Genomic DNA, 17,847 nt, shown 5'->3' on the forward strand with positions numbered 1-17,847 from the left:
TAGAAAGTGGCTTTTACTGTGTTAGGAGTAAGCAAAAAATACTGATTAGAAAATAGCAGTCTGCTTCACCTATAAAAATTGTATTCAGATTCACTCTACGGTTTTTGTCTCACTGTTGTTTTTCTTGCTGATTTCTGGATGTGTAAATATCTTCCCGAAACTTCTGACTTTACTTGTCTTGGTATACTCTTGCTTTTACTAATTATATTAATTATGTTCTCTACTTTTTCAAAAAGTAAATTTTGATGAAATATAAATTCTAATCTGACTTTGATCATAGTTTGCATCTCCAACAGGGATTATTGGTATGGTTTCTTTAATGTGACTGGACACTTACATTTTTTTCTATCATACTCTCACATACCCAAGAAGTTGTTTTGTGTAGAATATCTTGGTCTGGTCTATATTTGTTCTTACTTTATATATGACTTTTCAAGTATTCTTCACTTCTCTCAAATCTCTGATCTTATCTTTTCCATGAAAGTTAGAAAAAATATGTCTCCTACTTCACAGACAGAATCATTAGGTGGCAGCTCCCTTATTTTCTGGGACTAGCTTTCCAAATCTACCACATTTTACCCATTCTCTATCTCTACTTTCATAGAGAAACTGTTCCTGTTTTGAGTCTGTTTGTTGTACTTGTCTTTTGTATCCCATCATTCATTACTTTCCCAGAAAACTTGCATGATTTTGTAGGTTAGGTTCACCTTTTCTTCTCAACTGGATCCTATATCACTTTTTCAATATGTTTAAGTCTTGATCCTAAAAATATCTTCACCTCTCTGCCTTCCCCAGATCACTCTTACTAAATTTTCATATTTCCTCCTATTATCTTTGCCTTCTGTGTTTTTAGCCAAACTTATTCTAAGAGTGATTATGCACATTTATTTCCTCAACTCCCATTTAGTTCTCACCCTGCATATATCTGGCTTCTGCCCTATCACTATTGAAATAGGTATCTGTAAGATTGCCAATGATCTCTATGTTACTAAATTTAGTGACTATTTGCTTGACCTCCTCACAATGTCTGACTTTGTTGAATTTATGCTCTTTTTCATTTGGCATTTGGGATCCAAAATACTAGATCTTAATACTGTCTTTCTGGCCACTCCTTTATAAACTTCTTTCCCTCCACTCAGCCAATCTGTTTTGGAGTTACTCAAGGCATGGCCCTAGGCTACGTCACTCCCCTAGATGATACCCTAAAGACAACCCACATTTATTACTCTCACTCAGATTTCTCCTCTGAACTGTCTGGCCATGTACTCGTTTGCCTACTTAACATGCTTCCTTGGGTGTCTTAGAAGTGCTCTAAACTTTCTGTGTCCAAGGCTGAATTAAAAATCTCCATCCAACCCAACCCAACTCAACCTAGTACACTCTTAGTATTCCTTATTTCAGTGAGTGGCAACACCATCTATCATATTATACAACTCAGAATATTAGGTAGTAGTCTGCCCTTACTTATACGATGGCTTTTATTACAGCTTGGGATTAAATAAAATATTGGAGTCAGTGAGACTTTTAAAGGTGAGGACAGAAATTTGAGTTACTCTGGGAATTCCTTTAATCTGAAAAATTTCAATATTATATAACTAAAGATTCTATTTGAAGTATAAAATTAAAATTTATTAACCATTGCACATATAACATTCAAAAATAGGATTACCTTTTGCTTTATTCTATTTTTGAATAAATCTGTTCATATTTACAGATGATGAAGTAGTTCTACCTTTTACAGTTTATAAATGCAAACATTGTAAATGACTCCTGTTTTAAAATTTAGTGGATGTAAAGATGGACCCTTTCTCCAGACTATATATTGTTGGAAGAGGCAGCCTTCAAGTGTTATTTTTAATCTAGAAGTTGTGGAATTTTTTTATTTTTTCGGTATCTTCTCTTGATTCAGATCCTTGACTTTGACTTTCTCTTTATCTACATAATCAATGTGATCCATGTTTCTCCACCTATTTATATTTATCAGGAGATGAGAATGGGAGTGGAGGAAAGGTGGCTTATACTTAAAGGGTGGTGGATATGTGGGAAATAGCATTTCTTGAATTCCTTCTCTGTTCCACACATTATACTAGATATTTTATAGACATATATATATATACACACACACACATACACACACACACCCTCTCAATGAATGTTATCTTTTCTTTGCTTTCTGTATAATTGTATTTCACCTTAAGGAGAATAACTTACATAACTTACGATCACTTACAATAAGTGATAGGAAACACATGAGTTCCTGACTCCAAAGCTTCTGTCTTTTAATCATAACATTTGCTTGATCCTGTGATTTTAGTAGTGTTCTTAGGAGAAGGGATAAGTATGTCAAGCAATTCAGGAGATGAGTCTTGTTGAACCCAAGTTCTATTAGCCCTTTGTTACCATGGAAATTTTATTATTAGCTTCAGGAATAATATTATAAATGTTAAGTATATTTAGATAACTAAATACTCATTTTGAAATCTCATTAATTTAGACATTAGTAGCATTGAAGTGTGTCTTTAAATAATATGTTAAAGTATTTTGCTAAACAAATAGTCTTCAGGGATTCTGGGGAAATGTTTGAATATCAGTTTCTTAATATTTCTTAAACATTTCCTTTTTTGTGTATATATGTATATATCTACATGTATACTTAAATGCACTTAAATAATTAAAATCATTTTTTATTTAGTCCTAACAGTAGATTTAGAATTATTTTTACTGTGTAACATGTTAGCTTCATATGCTATTACTTGAAAATAATAAAAACAATAAAACAAAACTATATTTGCTCACAAATACTGAAAATATTCTGTTACATAATTACATCCTAAATTATTTTTAAATGAATGGAATCATACCAAACTTTTGCTTATCAGAAAAACCACTATTGGTTCTATCAAACATAATAAGGGACAAAAGTTAAAACCTATAGATTTGGATCTAACATAATTGTCTCTAAAACATAATAATGGCACAAAATAAATTATATAATTAATCATTTGATAGTTTTGATTCCTATAATTGAGTAATATAAAGTGAAAAATGAACTTAAAGAATAGTTTTTATGTAACATTAAATTCACAAAAGAACAGAGTCTTAGCTTATATAAATAATGCAGCCTTCAGTTGAAATGTAACCATTGCAGAATTTTATCAGAAAAAATATAGGGTGAAAGGAATAAATTCAACTATTAGAAATGGTATGATTTTAATACAACATAAAGCATCACTCTAGTATCTTTACTCGTTACTTTTAAAGCATGTTTACTCAAGTGGAAATAATAATCAATCTTCACCTGATTTAGGATCCTTGACTACTGTATTAGAAAATAGTTTATGGGAAAATATACCAAGCATGTCATTTATGACTCATCGGCATAAATAGCTTTAAATTTCCTGTTGGTTTTAATGCTTGGCTTGATTTCTGAAAAGTGAATGATTATTTAATTTTGTGTAGTTTTGTACCATTATCACCTAGTACTTAAAAATACTCTATATGTTATAAAATCATAACTCTTAGAGCCATGTAGAATCTTAAGAGAGCATTTGATTCAACCTTGTCTTTCAAATTATGTGATATCTGCAGCCCAGAAGTTTTAAGAGACATGCAAAATGCCACATATAGCCTATAGTGAAGGTAAGAATTGAACCATTTTAGAATATCGTTCTAGTTTGCAAATTCAGGGAACTTTTATTTTTGTCGTATAATTTTTAGATTACACGTATAATGAAAATGCGCTATGTGAATAGGGAGTTCATTCCACAATATTTATTGCATGTCTACTAAGTGCTGTGAATACAATGAAAGGTAAGACATATATGGCCACATGTCTCATGAAACTTACATTTTTGTAGAGTAGATCAGTACAAAACAAGAAATTAACATTTCACAGCAAATTGTAATAATTGCTGAAACAACAGTACAGCTAGAAGAGCAGAGGAGTACCTACCTACCTACTGAAGATGGGTGATCGGGGTTCTCCTAGGAAATGGCATCTTTGCCAAGACCTGAAGGACAGAAGGTGCCTTCCATTTGGAAAGTAGTCAGAAGTAGGGAAAAGTATTACATGCAAAGGTTCTGATCTCTTCCATATTTTAAATTTATATATGGCTTCTTATGCATCTTGTATCATTTAATCATATATTTACTATAATTTTTAAAATTAAAATATACATATAGCTTGTTTGCTCAATGGTGTTATAAGCATATAAAATAATTATATAGTATGTTTTATAGTGATCACAGCAGTACTTTATAAAAACTAATTGAACAAAAGCAAGATTTTAATGTATGCGAAATTGTTGTTATATATAGAGGTCAGTGGGATTAATTGGAAGAAGTTGATATTGCTCTTTGATTTCATTATGACATGTTAATTAAAAAATATTAAGACTATAGCCATATGATAGGCCATATGCTTCCCTTGCTAGTCTCATTATTTTTAAAAACCACTAAACTGAAAACCAGGAAGTTTATATTTTAACCTAATTCTTGGTATTAGGATAGTGTCTCAGAATTTCTAAGTGATTGCAATGTGGCACAATACAATAGATACTTAGAAGTTCTGAAGGACAATAAATAAGGCCTATCCCCAAAACAGATTATTTAGGAACCCAAGGCATATGAGACAATAAAAGTCTCACTGTACCAGAGGAAGCATGATGGCAGGAATAATGATATGTATTTTTATTTAAATTGAAAATGTTGAGATAATTTTAGATAGTGGTGTATGTGAATGAGTTAATACAGAGTGGTCCCATGTACCCTATATTTACTTTGCCCCAATGGTAGCATTTTGAAAAAGTATAATTTAATATTATAATTGCAGATATTGACCTAGATTACAGTCATGACTTGAAACATTTCCATCACTGGAAGGATCCCCTCATGTTGCACTTTTATAGCTACACTGCTTTCCATCTTCCACCCCCTTCTTTACCCCCAATAACTTTTAATCTGTTCTTCATTTTTATAATTTGTCTTTTCAGTAATGTTATATAAATGAAATCTCATTCTATGTAACCTTTTGAAACTAGCTTTTTGTAGTCATCATAATTCTCTGGAGATTGATCTAGGTACTTTCATTCCTTTTAACTGTTAGGTACAATAATATTCCTTGGTATGGGGGTTAGTTTCCTAGGACTGCGATTACAAAGTACCACAAACTGGGTGGCTTAAAAACATACATTTATTGTCTCATAGTTCTGGAGGCCAGAAGTCTGAAATAAGGTATCAGTAGGCTGGTTTCTGAGGAAGGATCTGTCCCATGCATCTCTCCTAGCTTCTGCTGTTGGCTGGCAGTCCTAGGTACTCTTGGTTCATAGAAGCATCACCCTAGACTTTGCCTCCATCTTTGTATGGTGTTCTGCCTGTCTCTTCTCCATATCTAGATTTTCCTCCTCTTACAAGGACACCAGTTATATGAATTAAGGATCCATGGACTCCAGTATGACCTCATCTTAACTAATTATGTTTGCAACAACCCATTTCCAATTAAAGTTATATTCTGAGGTTCTTAAGGTTAGGATTTGAACATATGTTTTTGGAGGACACAGTTCAGCCCATAACAGTGTAGATATACCGTGCTTTGTCTAATCATTCATCCTTTTAAGAGCATCTGATTTGTTTCCAGTTTTTGGTTATTACAAATGAAGATGTTGCAAACATTTATGTATGGGTTTTTGTATGAACAAAAGTTTTAATTCCTGTAGGATAAATACCCAGGATGTGACTGCTTGTTGTATGGTAATTGCACATGTCGTTTTGAATGGTGATTGTACCCTTGATACACTTCTGTCAGCAGTGGGCGAATGATCAGTGTGTCATCCTCACCAGCATTTTAAAAAATTTGACTCATTATAATCTGCATGTAATGATGTCTCATTTTTTTGAATTAAGACTTTGTGTTTTAAAACAGTTTAAGTGTCACAGCAAAATTGAGGGGAAGGTACAGAGATTTCCCATATATTCTTGACCCCTCACATGCATAGCCTTCCCCAATATCACCATCCCCCACCAATTGATGATCCCACAGTAACACATCATTATCACCCAAAGTTCATAGTTTACATTAGGTTGCACTCTTGGTGGTGGTTATTCTGTGAGTTTGAATAATGTGTAATGACACTTATCCATCATTATGGTATAATACAGAATTTTTTCGCTAAAAATCCTCTTTCCTCCACTTCCTCCCATTCCCAACTTCTGAAAACCACTGGTCTTTTTACTGTCTATTTAGTTTTGGCTTTTCCAGAATGTCACATAGAATCATACATTATGTAACCTTTTCAGATTGACTTTTTTCACTTAATAATAGGCATTTAAGGTTCCTTTATGTCTTTTCATGACTTCTTAGCTCATTTCTTTTTAATTCTAAACAATATTCTATTGTGTGCATGTACCACAGTTTATTTATCCATTTCCTACTAGAGGATATCTTTTTGGTTGCTTCCAGTCTTTGGCAATTATGAGTAAAGCTGCTATGAAAATCCATGTGTAGGGTTTTGTGTGAACATATGTTTTCAACTTTTTTTGAGTAAATACTAAGGAGTGTCATTGATGGATCCTATGGCAAGAGTGTGTTTATTTTTATAAGAAAGTGCCAAACTGTCTTCCAAAGTGGCTGTGCCATGTTGTATTCCCACCAGCAATGAATGAGAGTCTCTGTTGTTCCACATCTTGCCAGCATTTGGTGTTGTCAGTGTTCTTGAGTTTGGTCATTCTTATAAATGTGTATTGGCATCTCATTGTTTCTTTAATTTTCATTTCCCTGATGATATATGATGTGTAGCATTTTTTCATGTGCTTAGTTGCCCCTGTTTATATTGTTTGGTCAGGTGTCTACTAAGGTCTTTGGCCTTTTTTTTTTTTTTGAGCATTTCTTTTTAAAAATGTTTGTTAAAGATTTTATTTACGTTTAGAGAGAGAGGAAGGGAGGGAAAGAAACATCAATGTACAAGAGATACATTGATTGATTGCCTTTCGTGCGCCTCCAACTGAAGACCTGGCCCAGAACCCAGGCATGTGGCCTAATGTGCCCTGGAAATCAAACTGTGACCTTTTGGTGTACAGTCAGGCGCTCAACCCACTGAGCAACACCAGCCCCGGCTGGACCATTTTTAAATTGGGTTGTTTTCTTATTGTTGACATTCAGTTCTTCACATATTTTTGATAACAGTCCTTTATCAGATGTGTCTTTTGCAAATCTCTTTCCTCCTATGGCTTCTCTTCTCATTGTCTTGATATTCTTTTACAGAGCAGAAGTTTTTAATTTTGATAAAGTCCTGGTTATCAGTTATTCTTTCATGAATTGTATCTTTAGTGTTATATCTAAAAAATCATCACCATATGCAAGGTTATCTAGATATTCTCCTATGTTATCCTCTAGGCATTTTATTGTTTTTATGTTTTACATTTAGATCTGTGATCCATATGAGTTAATTTTTGTAAATTGTGTAATGTCTGTGTCTAGATTCTTTTTTTAAAAAAATTTTTGTATATGGCTGTCCAATTGTTCCAGCACCATTGTTGAAAATATATCTTTTCTCCCTTGTTTTGATCATTTTGGAAGATCTTGTTTATATTCAAGGTAAAATAAAGGTGAAATAACAGTAATACTTAGAGGTTGTAAACACCATGAGAAGTTGTTTAAAAATAGAGCTGTCTTTCTAAACTATGTAGCACATATGATATAAAATCTTTTAAAAGCTTTTTTCCTTTATTTTTATTGTTGACACTATTACAGATGTCCTTATTTGCCCCCTTTACCTGCCTCCCCCCAGGCTCCCACCTTTCCTCTGGCCATCATAAAATTTTTCTTTTTTTAAATATGAGCTTTCTATAATAGTTTAACATTGTCCCTTATTTGTTTTGTATTTAATTACGCTAAAACTTATTTATTCACATTCTTTCTTTAACTCACAGTCTTTTTTTTTTTTCCTTGTTGAATAATGCTTGTGACTCCTCAATTTTTTTTTCTCTTAAATCTATAGTTTTAGTTGTTGCTGGCCACTGCCCAGCCATAAAAACTCTTGCAGTCCAGTTCAACCATTTAAAATGAACTGAAAATGGGTATGATTTTGTTTAGGGTTTGCATTAGTTTCCTCCTGCTGCTGTAACAAATTGCCACAAACTTGGTAACTTAAAACAACACGAGTTTTTTCTTTTACTTTTCTGGAGAACAGAAGTCAGAAATGCGTCTTAAAGGCCTAAAACCAAGCTGTTGATTTCTTCTGATGGCTTTTAGGAAGAATCTCCTTCTTTGCTTTTTCCAGCTTCTGGAGGTCATCCTCATTCCTTGGTTATTGGCCCTTTATCACATTGCTGTTTCTTTTTCTTTTTCTTTTTTTTTATGGTCACATTGCCTTTTCTGACATTACGTCTCCTGCTTCCCTTATCAGATGCTTATGACTATATTAATAGGGGTCACCTGGATAATCCAGGATACTCTTCCATCTTAACCTTCTCAGCTTAATTATGTCTGAAAACTGCCCTTTGCCATGTAAGGCAACATATTAACAGGTTCTAGGGATAAGGACCTGGTCACCTTTAGGAGACTGTTATTCAGCCAGCCTCACATAGAGTTTAACACATAATACAATAAATGGTTTTTACTCCCATAAATAGATTTTTAAAAATTTTGTTAAGAGTATTCAGTTAATACTTGTTCTTTTTTAAATTATGGTGCCTTATTTGCCATTTAATTCTTTAATTTTTTGTTTTTGTTTTTGCATTTTACCCATTTGTCTTTAGGAAATTTGCTTGCAAAAGACCACTGGCAACATTCTTTGTTTTAGAATGTTGTGATTTTCAAGTATACTTTCCTATTGATTTTGTTCACATTGGTGAAATCATTCACCGTTTTTGGACTGATCTGGCAGATGTACATGAAAATACATCTTTACCATTTTACCTTATACATTTTAAATTGTTCCTTATACTGTTGTCATTGTTGTGAATCTTGTGGTAGCTAGGAAATGCCAAAAAGGAGCTGTCAGGAAGCTTTAGGTTCATATGAATACAATTTTTTTTCCAGAACCTGGTCCTTATGAATTTATGTTTACCAAAGTGGTTGTTTTAAAAATAAACTTTTTATGAAGAGAGTCACTGAGAAAGAAAGAAATTATAACCAATTTATCTTGAAAATGGAGATATCATCAAATAAGCAAATGCATGAATTTGTCAGAAAATTTCTGTGTATCTAGAATATAGGTTGTAGATTGTTGAGTGAAGATGATATAAATAATAATTGCCAGTTTCTGAATTTTTACTTTAGTACTTTGCTAATGATTTTTCAAATATTGTTTTATTGAATTGTCAGAACTGACAGTAGGTACTATTATTATCATTAATTTTTCCAATGATGAAACTGAAGATGAGAAACGCAAAGGGATGAAGTCATGAAGTTGAATCTGTTCAAATTCAGTATAATTACATTCTTTTTACTATGTCATGATGATTTTATTTGGGAGGTGTTCGTGAGCTCTGACAGTATAGTATATCCCTCTTCATTATTTTTGTTATAACTTCACTGTTAAGAGCGATTTGTCTTTTGAACATTGCTTGGTCTTTTTACAAATAAATTCATCACTAGTTCTTTCCAACATTTCACTCAATTTTCTCCCTTTTTTGTTAGGGTACTCTCCTACTTGTTGTAACATAATTAAGGAGATTTCAGCTTTCTTTTTGGCATCCACTGGGGTTGCATCCTACTCAATTTGATTGGAGTTGAGTTTCAAAATATCGATCAGCATCATATTTATAAGTAAATCTCTCTTAGTGTGCATCCTTCTGCCTATGGTTATTTACTTAGTTTATGTTGATCCTTTTAAGTTCCAATTTAAGAAGGTAACATTCTGACCTTATTCTTCAACTTCGAAGCTTTCTCGATGATCTATTGTCTCTTACATATGAATAACTTACTTTAGTAGTGCATGGCACAGTTCTTTAATGTATTCATACACTATGTATGACAGTGTTTCCAGAGGTATTCCCCATCACCACTACCTTTTTCTTGTTGTTGCTTAAATGTGGATGACTTAGTTTGAAATTTCCCCTAGGGATAGCCTTCAAGGAGTAAAAAGTAACAACAAGGCAACATGTGGACTATGTGGTGCTCTAAAGGAGGGATTGGGAAGTCTGCTGTCTTTATAGTGATGACGTTGGAAAGATTTGGGGGACTTACACTCATTCCCTTACTCAGAGCTCAGCCGAGCTTCCCCAACTTGAAACACACACCCCTCACAATGTACAAACATCTTGGTCCCAGGCTGTCTACTTGATTTGATTTATTTTACTCTATGCACAAATTTGACTCTAGCTATATTACATTTGAGATATGAAATAAATTTAAGATTCTGCTTCAGTCATGTTAATTCATTCTAGGCCCTATGCTTCTGATCTTAAGTGTCTATAATCTGTGAGGTAGATGGTTTAGCTGTAAAATAAAATGAATGCCATAGATCAAAATATATTTGAAAGCATCTTAAATTTGGTTTTTGCTTCCAAATTTTTTCTTTCATTTTGTTAATGCTAGCATTTAATAACTACTGTGAGGATTCAAAATCTGTTTAGTTTTATAATTCTTCTGATTCAGTAGGACTCACAAAGTTGAAAACAGGAGAATATTTTGGGGTTTCTTTAAAGTCTGTATTTCTTAAAGAAGTCAAGATAATTAATATTTAATATGTTCTTTTTTAGTATTGTGCTTCTGATAAGCCAAAAACAGACACTTGAAGAGCTGAAACAGTCAGTGCAGCAGCTGAGGTGCACCGAGGAAAAGTTTACAGCACAGAAAGAATTACTAGAGCAAAAAGTGCAAGAAAATGATGGAAAAGAGCCACCTCCCGTAATAAATTATGAAGAAGATGCACGATCAGTTACATCTATGGTAAGCCAAAGAGTAATCAAACAAGAAGTCTGAAAGAGTAGTATATAGGTAATAAGTGAATACGAAAGTTGATTCTGGTTTACTATAACAAATTATTACTCTTGTTAATATGCAGGTCCTATTAAACTTGTTTGTAAATGCAAAATAGACTTGTCAGTCACCTTCAGGTCACTTGAAGAGCACTTTCAGGAACCACCTGTAGAGTCAGAGGAAAAAGCTCTTCTCTTGCCTTCAAAACTGAAAACAAAGACTGCAATTGTTTTTATTCCTGGGAGACAGCAGGAAGGTAGGGTATTATTCTTAAGATAGAAATAAGAAATAAGGAGAAAGTTATTTATTATTAATTTTTTCTTCTTAAGAACAGTAGAATCTTATTTATCTGTATTTTCAGAGTAAGGTTTTTTTTTTTCCTTACAAATATATTTAAACTACAATAAACACATTTAAGTCCACTAACTAGAAATTAAACATTTTATATAGTTTTATTAACTGTTTAAGAATGCCTAGTACAAAAATACTTTTCCTCTCTCCCTTTATTCCTTCATTCCTTTCTTCCTTTCATCTTATGTTGGTGGTTCTCACCAAGGGGCAATTTTACTCCCCTACCCTGGAGATATTTGGTAATCTTTCAGGACATTTTTGATTTTCACAGTTAGTAATTGCTATTGTTATCTAGTAGGTAGACTCTGGTGATGCTGCTAAACACCCTACAATGCACAGGACAGCCCCACCCTCCACACACCCATCAAAAAATTAACCCAAAGTGTCAGTAGTGCCAAGGTTGAAAAAGCCTGAGCTCTATCCTTGGCTTTTCCTGTGGGTAGCTGGGTGCAGTCTATATTAAGAACCATCATAGATGTTATAGTTAATATTTAATAATTTTTAGTTTATGTGGTTCTGAATAGTGTAGTTTGAGTGTTAAACAGCCAAATGTCTCAGGGGAAAAAATCTGTGTTTGAAAATATGATAAACGTGGAAATGAATATGAAGTATCTAAAATATTGTGATTATTGCTATTTTTGTTATTAACTGAGTCATAGTAATCTCTACATTATATTGTGAATGATTAATTATAATTCTTTGCTCTCCTTTACTGTCCTGTCAGATAAAAAGACCCTACTGAGGTTCTGTTCTTACTTTATGATCCTGGATAATGTGTAATATCTGGCATAATGTGCATTCTTCAGAGAAACTTCTGAAGTTTTTTCTTTTACTTTGTTTTTGAAACCCTTAGCTAGTAAATGTTTTGTTTTTTAGTGTGGCTTATAATATTTCCTTGTCTCCATGTGGGTGTTGAAAAAATTGGTTTCTTTATAGCTTTATTTAGGGGCAGATAGGTTAAAACTGGCAATCTAACTTATTTTTAGTAATTCTGTGTGCATATGACCTCCTGTTGGCATTATTATGATAGAAAAAAGATGTTATTAAAATTACTAGTTGTAGCATATCCCCATTTGATAACTACAACTAAAAACTTCATTTTGACATTTAAAATATACTAGTTGCCCTGGCTGGTGTGACTCAGTGGATTGAGTGCCCACCTGCAAACCAAAGGGTCGCCAGTTTGATTCCCAGCCAGGGCACATGCCTGGGTTGTGGGCCAGGCCCCCAGTAGGTGGTGTGTGAGAAGCAACCACACAATGATGTTTCTCTCCCTCTCTTTCTCCCTCCCTTCCCCTCTGTCTAAAAATAAAGAAAATCTTTAACAAATAAAATAAAATAATACTAGTTCATTAATTCTTATTTATTAGAACTCGTGATCATTTAGGCTTTTTTATCTTTCATAATCATTGAACAGAAGCTTTTTAAACAAATGAATAAATAATGTTTCAGAGAGAATGTATAATAAAGTTTAAACTGTATATACATTTCAAACTCTATACTTCCTGACACTTCCACATTTTCTCTTAAAACAATTTATTCAATAACGATAATACCTTGTAAATTTTTACAAAGTGATATAATATATTTCACTTCATTGAATTTATTTTAAATAGTTGAAAATCTAATTTTAAATATATCATATATTCATTGAAGCAGTAACTTTAATAATTCTTTAAGGAAATTACAAAGGAATACTATAATATACAGTTATATCTTGGTACTCATCAGCTTCAGAACTCATCAAACCCTGCATTTGCATTTTGACGAGAAAAAAATGTTTCAGCACCTGGCGCTTGCTCTGAACTCCATTGCACTTGCTAGAACTTGTATGAGTGACGATGCCATACTGCAAAAGAAAATCTTCATCACTCCTTGAGTTTGTGTTTGAGTTTGTGTACTTGAGTACTCCTCAGTTTTTGCACTTGTCACGAGTTCCAGAACGCATTAATGATGAGTCCTGAGATACAACTGTATGTAGTTTAAAGTAATAAAATAACATTTTATAACTAAGTCATTCCCCAAATTGATGACAATTGATGTGATTTTACAGAGTATTTTATAAAACAAGCAGAAATATTTGCAATGCATAGTTTTAAAAACTTAATAATACTCCGACCTATATAAGTGAACTTTTTGCATAATTAAGCATTATTTTATGAATATTTCTTAAAAAGCCTGAAATTAACATAAGCAAATCCATCCTCTTTATAAATTTCATCCTCATAAGTGGTGTAAAATTTCAATAAGGAGATTTAGTTGAATATTGGAAGATTTGAAAGAACTAAAAATCAAACTATGATGTGATGGTAAATAGTGAAAACTGGCTTAAATGTTATGAAGAGTGGAGAGACAATTAACTATTCCACATGATCCTAATTAATGGCAGAGTTAACCAAAACACTAATTCTTCAGGGGTGAATATTTCAATGGAACTATAGTGCCTTAAAAACTATACCACTGAAAATGAGTGGGCCCTAGATTGTGTATTCTTATAAAAATTCCAAGGCAATTCAGAAGTGTAAAATCAGAGTTTGGATTACATAGTCAGGTTAATGATGTATCGATGTTTATTTTGGTAATGTAATTTGATGAAAATTAAAGCCCATCTATTAATTTACTGAAACCTTTTAAAAATGTTTGCAGCAGATAATATAATCATCTCTGTCAGGAAGAGTTGTGATTCTAATTCTGTCTTTTTTCACCATGTCTAATTTTGGCCAAAATACAAAGGAGAAACTGATAAATATTATCACACAATAATTATTTATAATGGACGATAATATATGTCAAGGTGTAGAAACAGAGTAGGGTAGAGGGGTGGGGGTCTAGAGGGTCAGAGGTTGGGACACAGTGTTAAAATGAAAAGTCAGGATAAGCATCATTGAGAATGTGACATTTGAACAAAGACTTGAAACAGGGAGCTATTAAGCTACTTAATTTCTGGGGAAGGAACATTCCAGTCAGAGGGTACATTCCTTGCAGACTGTAAGATAGGCACATGTTTGGACTGTTCAAGGTACTGTAAGAAGGTCTGAGTGGAGGGGAAGCTGGCAATACAGGGAATGCCATTAGAGAAGTAATGAAGAATAGATCTTAGTGCCTTGCAGACTCTAATTAAGGATTGTGGCTGTTCCCTGTGTGAAATGGGAAGTCTTTGGGTTGGGGAGGAGGTTATGACAGAGGAATGACATGCTCTGAGTTTTGATTTAAATGGATCACTGTAACTGTGTTGAGAATATACTTAAGGGGAGCAAAGATGGAAAAATGCTAACCCAGGCAATAGAAAATGATGCTTTGATCAAGGATAATGGCACAGAGTGCCAAGAACTTCTCAGCTTCTGGATATATTTTGAAGATTGAGCCGATGACATTTCCTGTGTTTTAAATGTGGAGTATGAGAGAAAAGAGTCAAGGGTGTCTTTAAGGTTTTTAGCAGGGACATTAGAAGAATGGAATTTGTTTTAAGTGCATGAATAGAGCAGCTTTGAGGAAGAACAAGATTTATCTTTCTTAAAAACAAGTATTTGGGCCTGGAGTTCAGGAGCATGATTTGAGCTAGAGCTATAAATTTGAGAATTGTAGGCATCAGATGGTACTTAAAATCATTTGACTGGTATGTCACCAAGTGAGGATAGATAGAGAAGGAAAGAAACAAAGCAGCTCAGAAGCCCTTTACATAACAGGTCTAGGAGAGAAGGAATCACTAAGAGACTGAGAAGGAGAGACCAGTGAGGTGGTACAATGGAAATTCAAAAGAATTTGGTGTCTTTGAAGTGTTTTACGGGGAAATAATTTGGTACATGCTGGGTTAAGGCAAAACAGTATGGACTGCAGTAATTTTCTAAACTTTTAATATCAGGTGCCCAAGAGGGGAAATATAACATGGAATACAGAGTCTTTAGAAATATTGGCCTAACCGCTTTCCAAATAGAGTCCTGAAGGGACAACCATACAATGGATCACACTTTGGGAAGGGCTCAAATTAGAAGATAAATCCTGTCTTATGTAATTGGGTTATTGATGGGTTAAATGTGCTAATAATTCTGAAGGCATTTTGAGTTGTTTAAATGCTCTATAAACCCAAGGATTATTTTCTCTTCAGCTTCAGTTCTAGCTTGGCAGGGAAGAATATGCCTTCTGGGGTAAATCAGGAGGGTGAACTCTTTGTTAGCTGCCCTAGATAATGCTGAAAATGCAAGAATTTTCTGATACCTGAGTCAACATTGGCTGACGTTCCTGTTCATTTTATTTATTTATTTAAAAACATCATTTTCCTTCATGTTTTCTTTTAGCTGCCCAGTTTTAAGAATATAAGTTTTCAATCAGTATCTGGTGAATTGAGGAATTGGACTTCCTTTTCAATCCTGAGTAATTTAGTTATTTTATATTATAACAGCACGTGCTTTGAACCAACTGTATCATAATTTATTAAAGGAATCTATAACCACCTCATCTGGCTGGATTTCTATGACACTGAAATAAGATAATGTGTGTAAACATATTTTGTATATTATAAAATGCTGTTAAAACATAAAATTCCATTTCATTTTTTCTCAGGTACCTTAGATCACATGGAATTTAATTAGTAGATATTGAGTTCTTAAGTATGAATTTTAGATTTTTCTGCAGGATTATCTTATTTATTTCTTATTTGTAAAGGCAGGGCCTTAATTAATTTCTCTTAATAGGTAGTATGTGTACATGTACAAGGGCCTAAGTGTTCCTTAGTCCCTCAGTTGCCTACCTCATAGGTAACCTTCCAGAAGCACTGAATGCATTAGAATGTAACATTCTTGGGCTTGTTGTTAGGAATAGTTCAGTTTGCACATTTAAAGCACATAGAACAGTGCCTGCCACTTACTAAACTATTATTGTCTTTTATTTAGCTGATATTTGATATCACAGAAATGATAATGATTTTATGTGTACTTATTTCTCTGTTAATCTTTATTCCTTACTCTTGATACTCTTTTCATTAAACATAAATATTTTTAAATATATGCTATTAATTTTTAGATGATAGGTATGTTTGGAATCTACTCTGTATTTGAGTATTGAATATTTGTTGTCCTTTACCATAATATATTTTTAAACAGAGTATTATAAAATTAATTTATGAGTTATGTATTACTGACTGCAATAGAGTTGACCAGCAAATTTTTCAGGGAAATTTTTAGTGTAATTTAACTACTCAAAGCTCACTTTTTTCTTCTCCCACAGTATTAAAATTTGTGTTTAAAATTTTGCACAAAGTAGTTGTTACACAAAATATTACTCATAATTACATTATTTTAATGCCAGTTTCTTTTTATAGTTTGAATGAAAGAAAAAAATTCTAAACACTATTAGATTATGATTATTAATTTCTAAAAAATCTTCTTCTAAGTTTGCAGTTATGGACAATTTAATTAGCAGCTTTTAGTACTCATATTGCCTTTTAAAAATAAGTCTCCTTGTTTTTAATTTATGTCATACCATCATTTTATTCATTCATTCAGTTGAAGCCTGTTTTTCTTTATACCCTGTTGATCCCTTTCTCCTAGTATTATTTAAATGCTTTCTTTTTAGTATCAGGGCAGGGTGGAGAAAATGTGGGAATTTGAGTCAAATCATCTGGATAATTGCCTTTAGGTGATTTCTTTCCTTCACCTATAAAATGTGGATAGTAATATGTACCTCACAGGATTGTTATCAGGACTAAATGAATGAATGCAAGGGCAAAGTCACATTATTGAGCCCCAGATATATCCTTAGGAAGGAGCTTAGTACACACTTGGCTTTTGTCCCTTTCCTCTCCCCTCTCCTTTCCATTTGTTTCCTCTTTTCTTCTGCCGGAGGTAGACTGTGGTCTCCATTTCTCCTCTTTGCTCCTCTGCCTTATAAATACAATTAACCGACTTCTATGGCTATTTTGTGCCATGGATGGAGACATCCTGGAATAGGCACAGTTTCTGCACTCGTAGATTTGCATTCAACAGGGAGAAAAGTACAATCAACAACCAATTAACAAGAAAACACCACAGTTAAGCGCTGTGATGAAATCGATCATTAATACTCCTCAGGCTTTGGCCCTTAGCCCTTGACCTTCAGTCCTTTTCTTTTTGTTGTATCTGTTCGAATTATTTTCCTTCTATCAATCATGATTTAAACATTAATTGATGACTCCCAAATCTACAGTTTCAAGGAAATTGGTAATGCTGGAATACCACTCAAGATATAGATGGAAAATGAAAGCAGAGAAGTTTAATGAGTCATGTAATTCTCTCAAAAAATGTTACATATAATAAAACATTTTAATTTATTAACAATTTTATTATTATTTACACACTAATTAGATTTCCAGGGAAATCATTATTATTTACACACTAATTAGATTTCTTCCCTGTGGATTAACTGTTTACTTAACTGGTAGACAGTTAATGGGCATTTATTTTTCATTAATAAAATAAAAAAAACACTTCAGACTATTGAATTGTAGATTTGTACAGATACAGTGTTTGAAAAGACATAGGAGAAATATAATCAATCTGAAGAAGGAAAAAAGATATTTAGATACATGACTACTTTTTCAT

The 17,847-nt window shown here is 33.1% G+C and overlaps 1 protein-coding gene across 3 annotated transcripts in view; it reads left to right on the forward strand.

Moving 5' to 3' along the window:
• FER (FER tyrosine kinase) overlaps nucleotides 1–17,847 on the forward strand; it is a 406,586-nt gene that overhangs the window by 115,836 nt on the left and 272,903 nt on the right. For 2 of the 3 annotated variants that reach the window (XM_045197637.2, XM_045197636.3), the window contains exon 11: nucleotides 10,702–10,891. In XM_045197637.2, the coding sequence (XP_045053572.1) occupies nucleotides 10,702–10,891 (190 nt within the window). Of the gene's footprint in view, nucleotides 1–10,701; nucleotides 10,892–11,006; nucleotides 11,178–17,847 lie in introns of all 3 variants that reach the window. The other variant, XR_008425138.2, reaches the window with a different exon arrangement.

Source organism: Desmodus rotundus, chromosome 1, assembly GCF_022682495.2.
Source record: "Desmodus rotundus isolate HL8 chromosome 1, HLdesRot8A.1, whole genome shotgun sequence".
Lineage (NCBI taxonomy): Eukaryota > Metazoa > Chordata > Mammalia > Chiroptera > Phyllostomidae > Desmodus > Desmodus rotundus.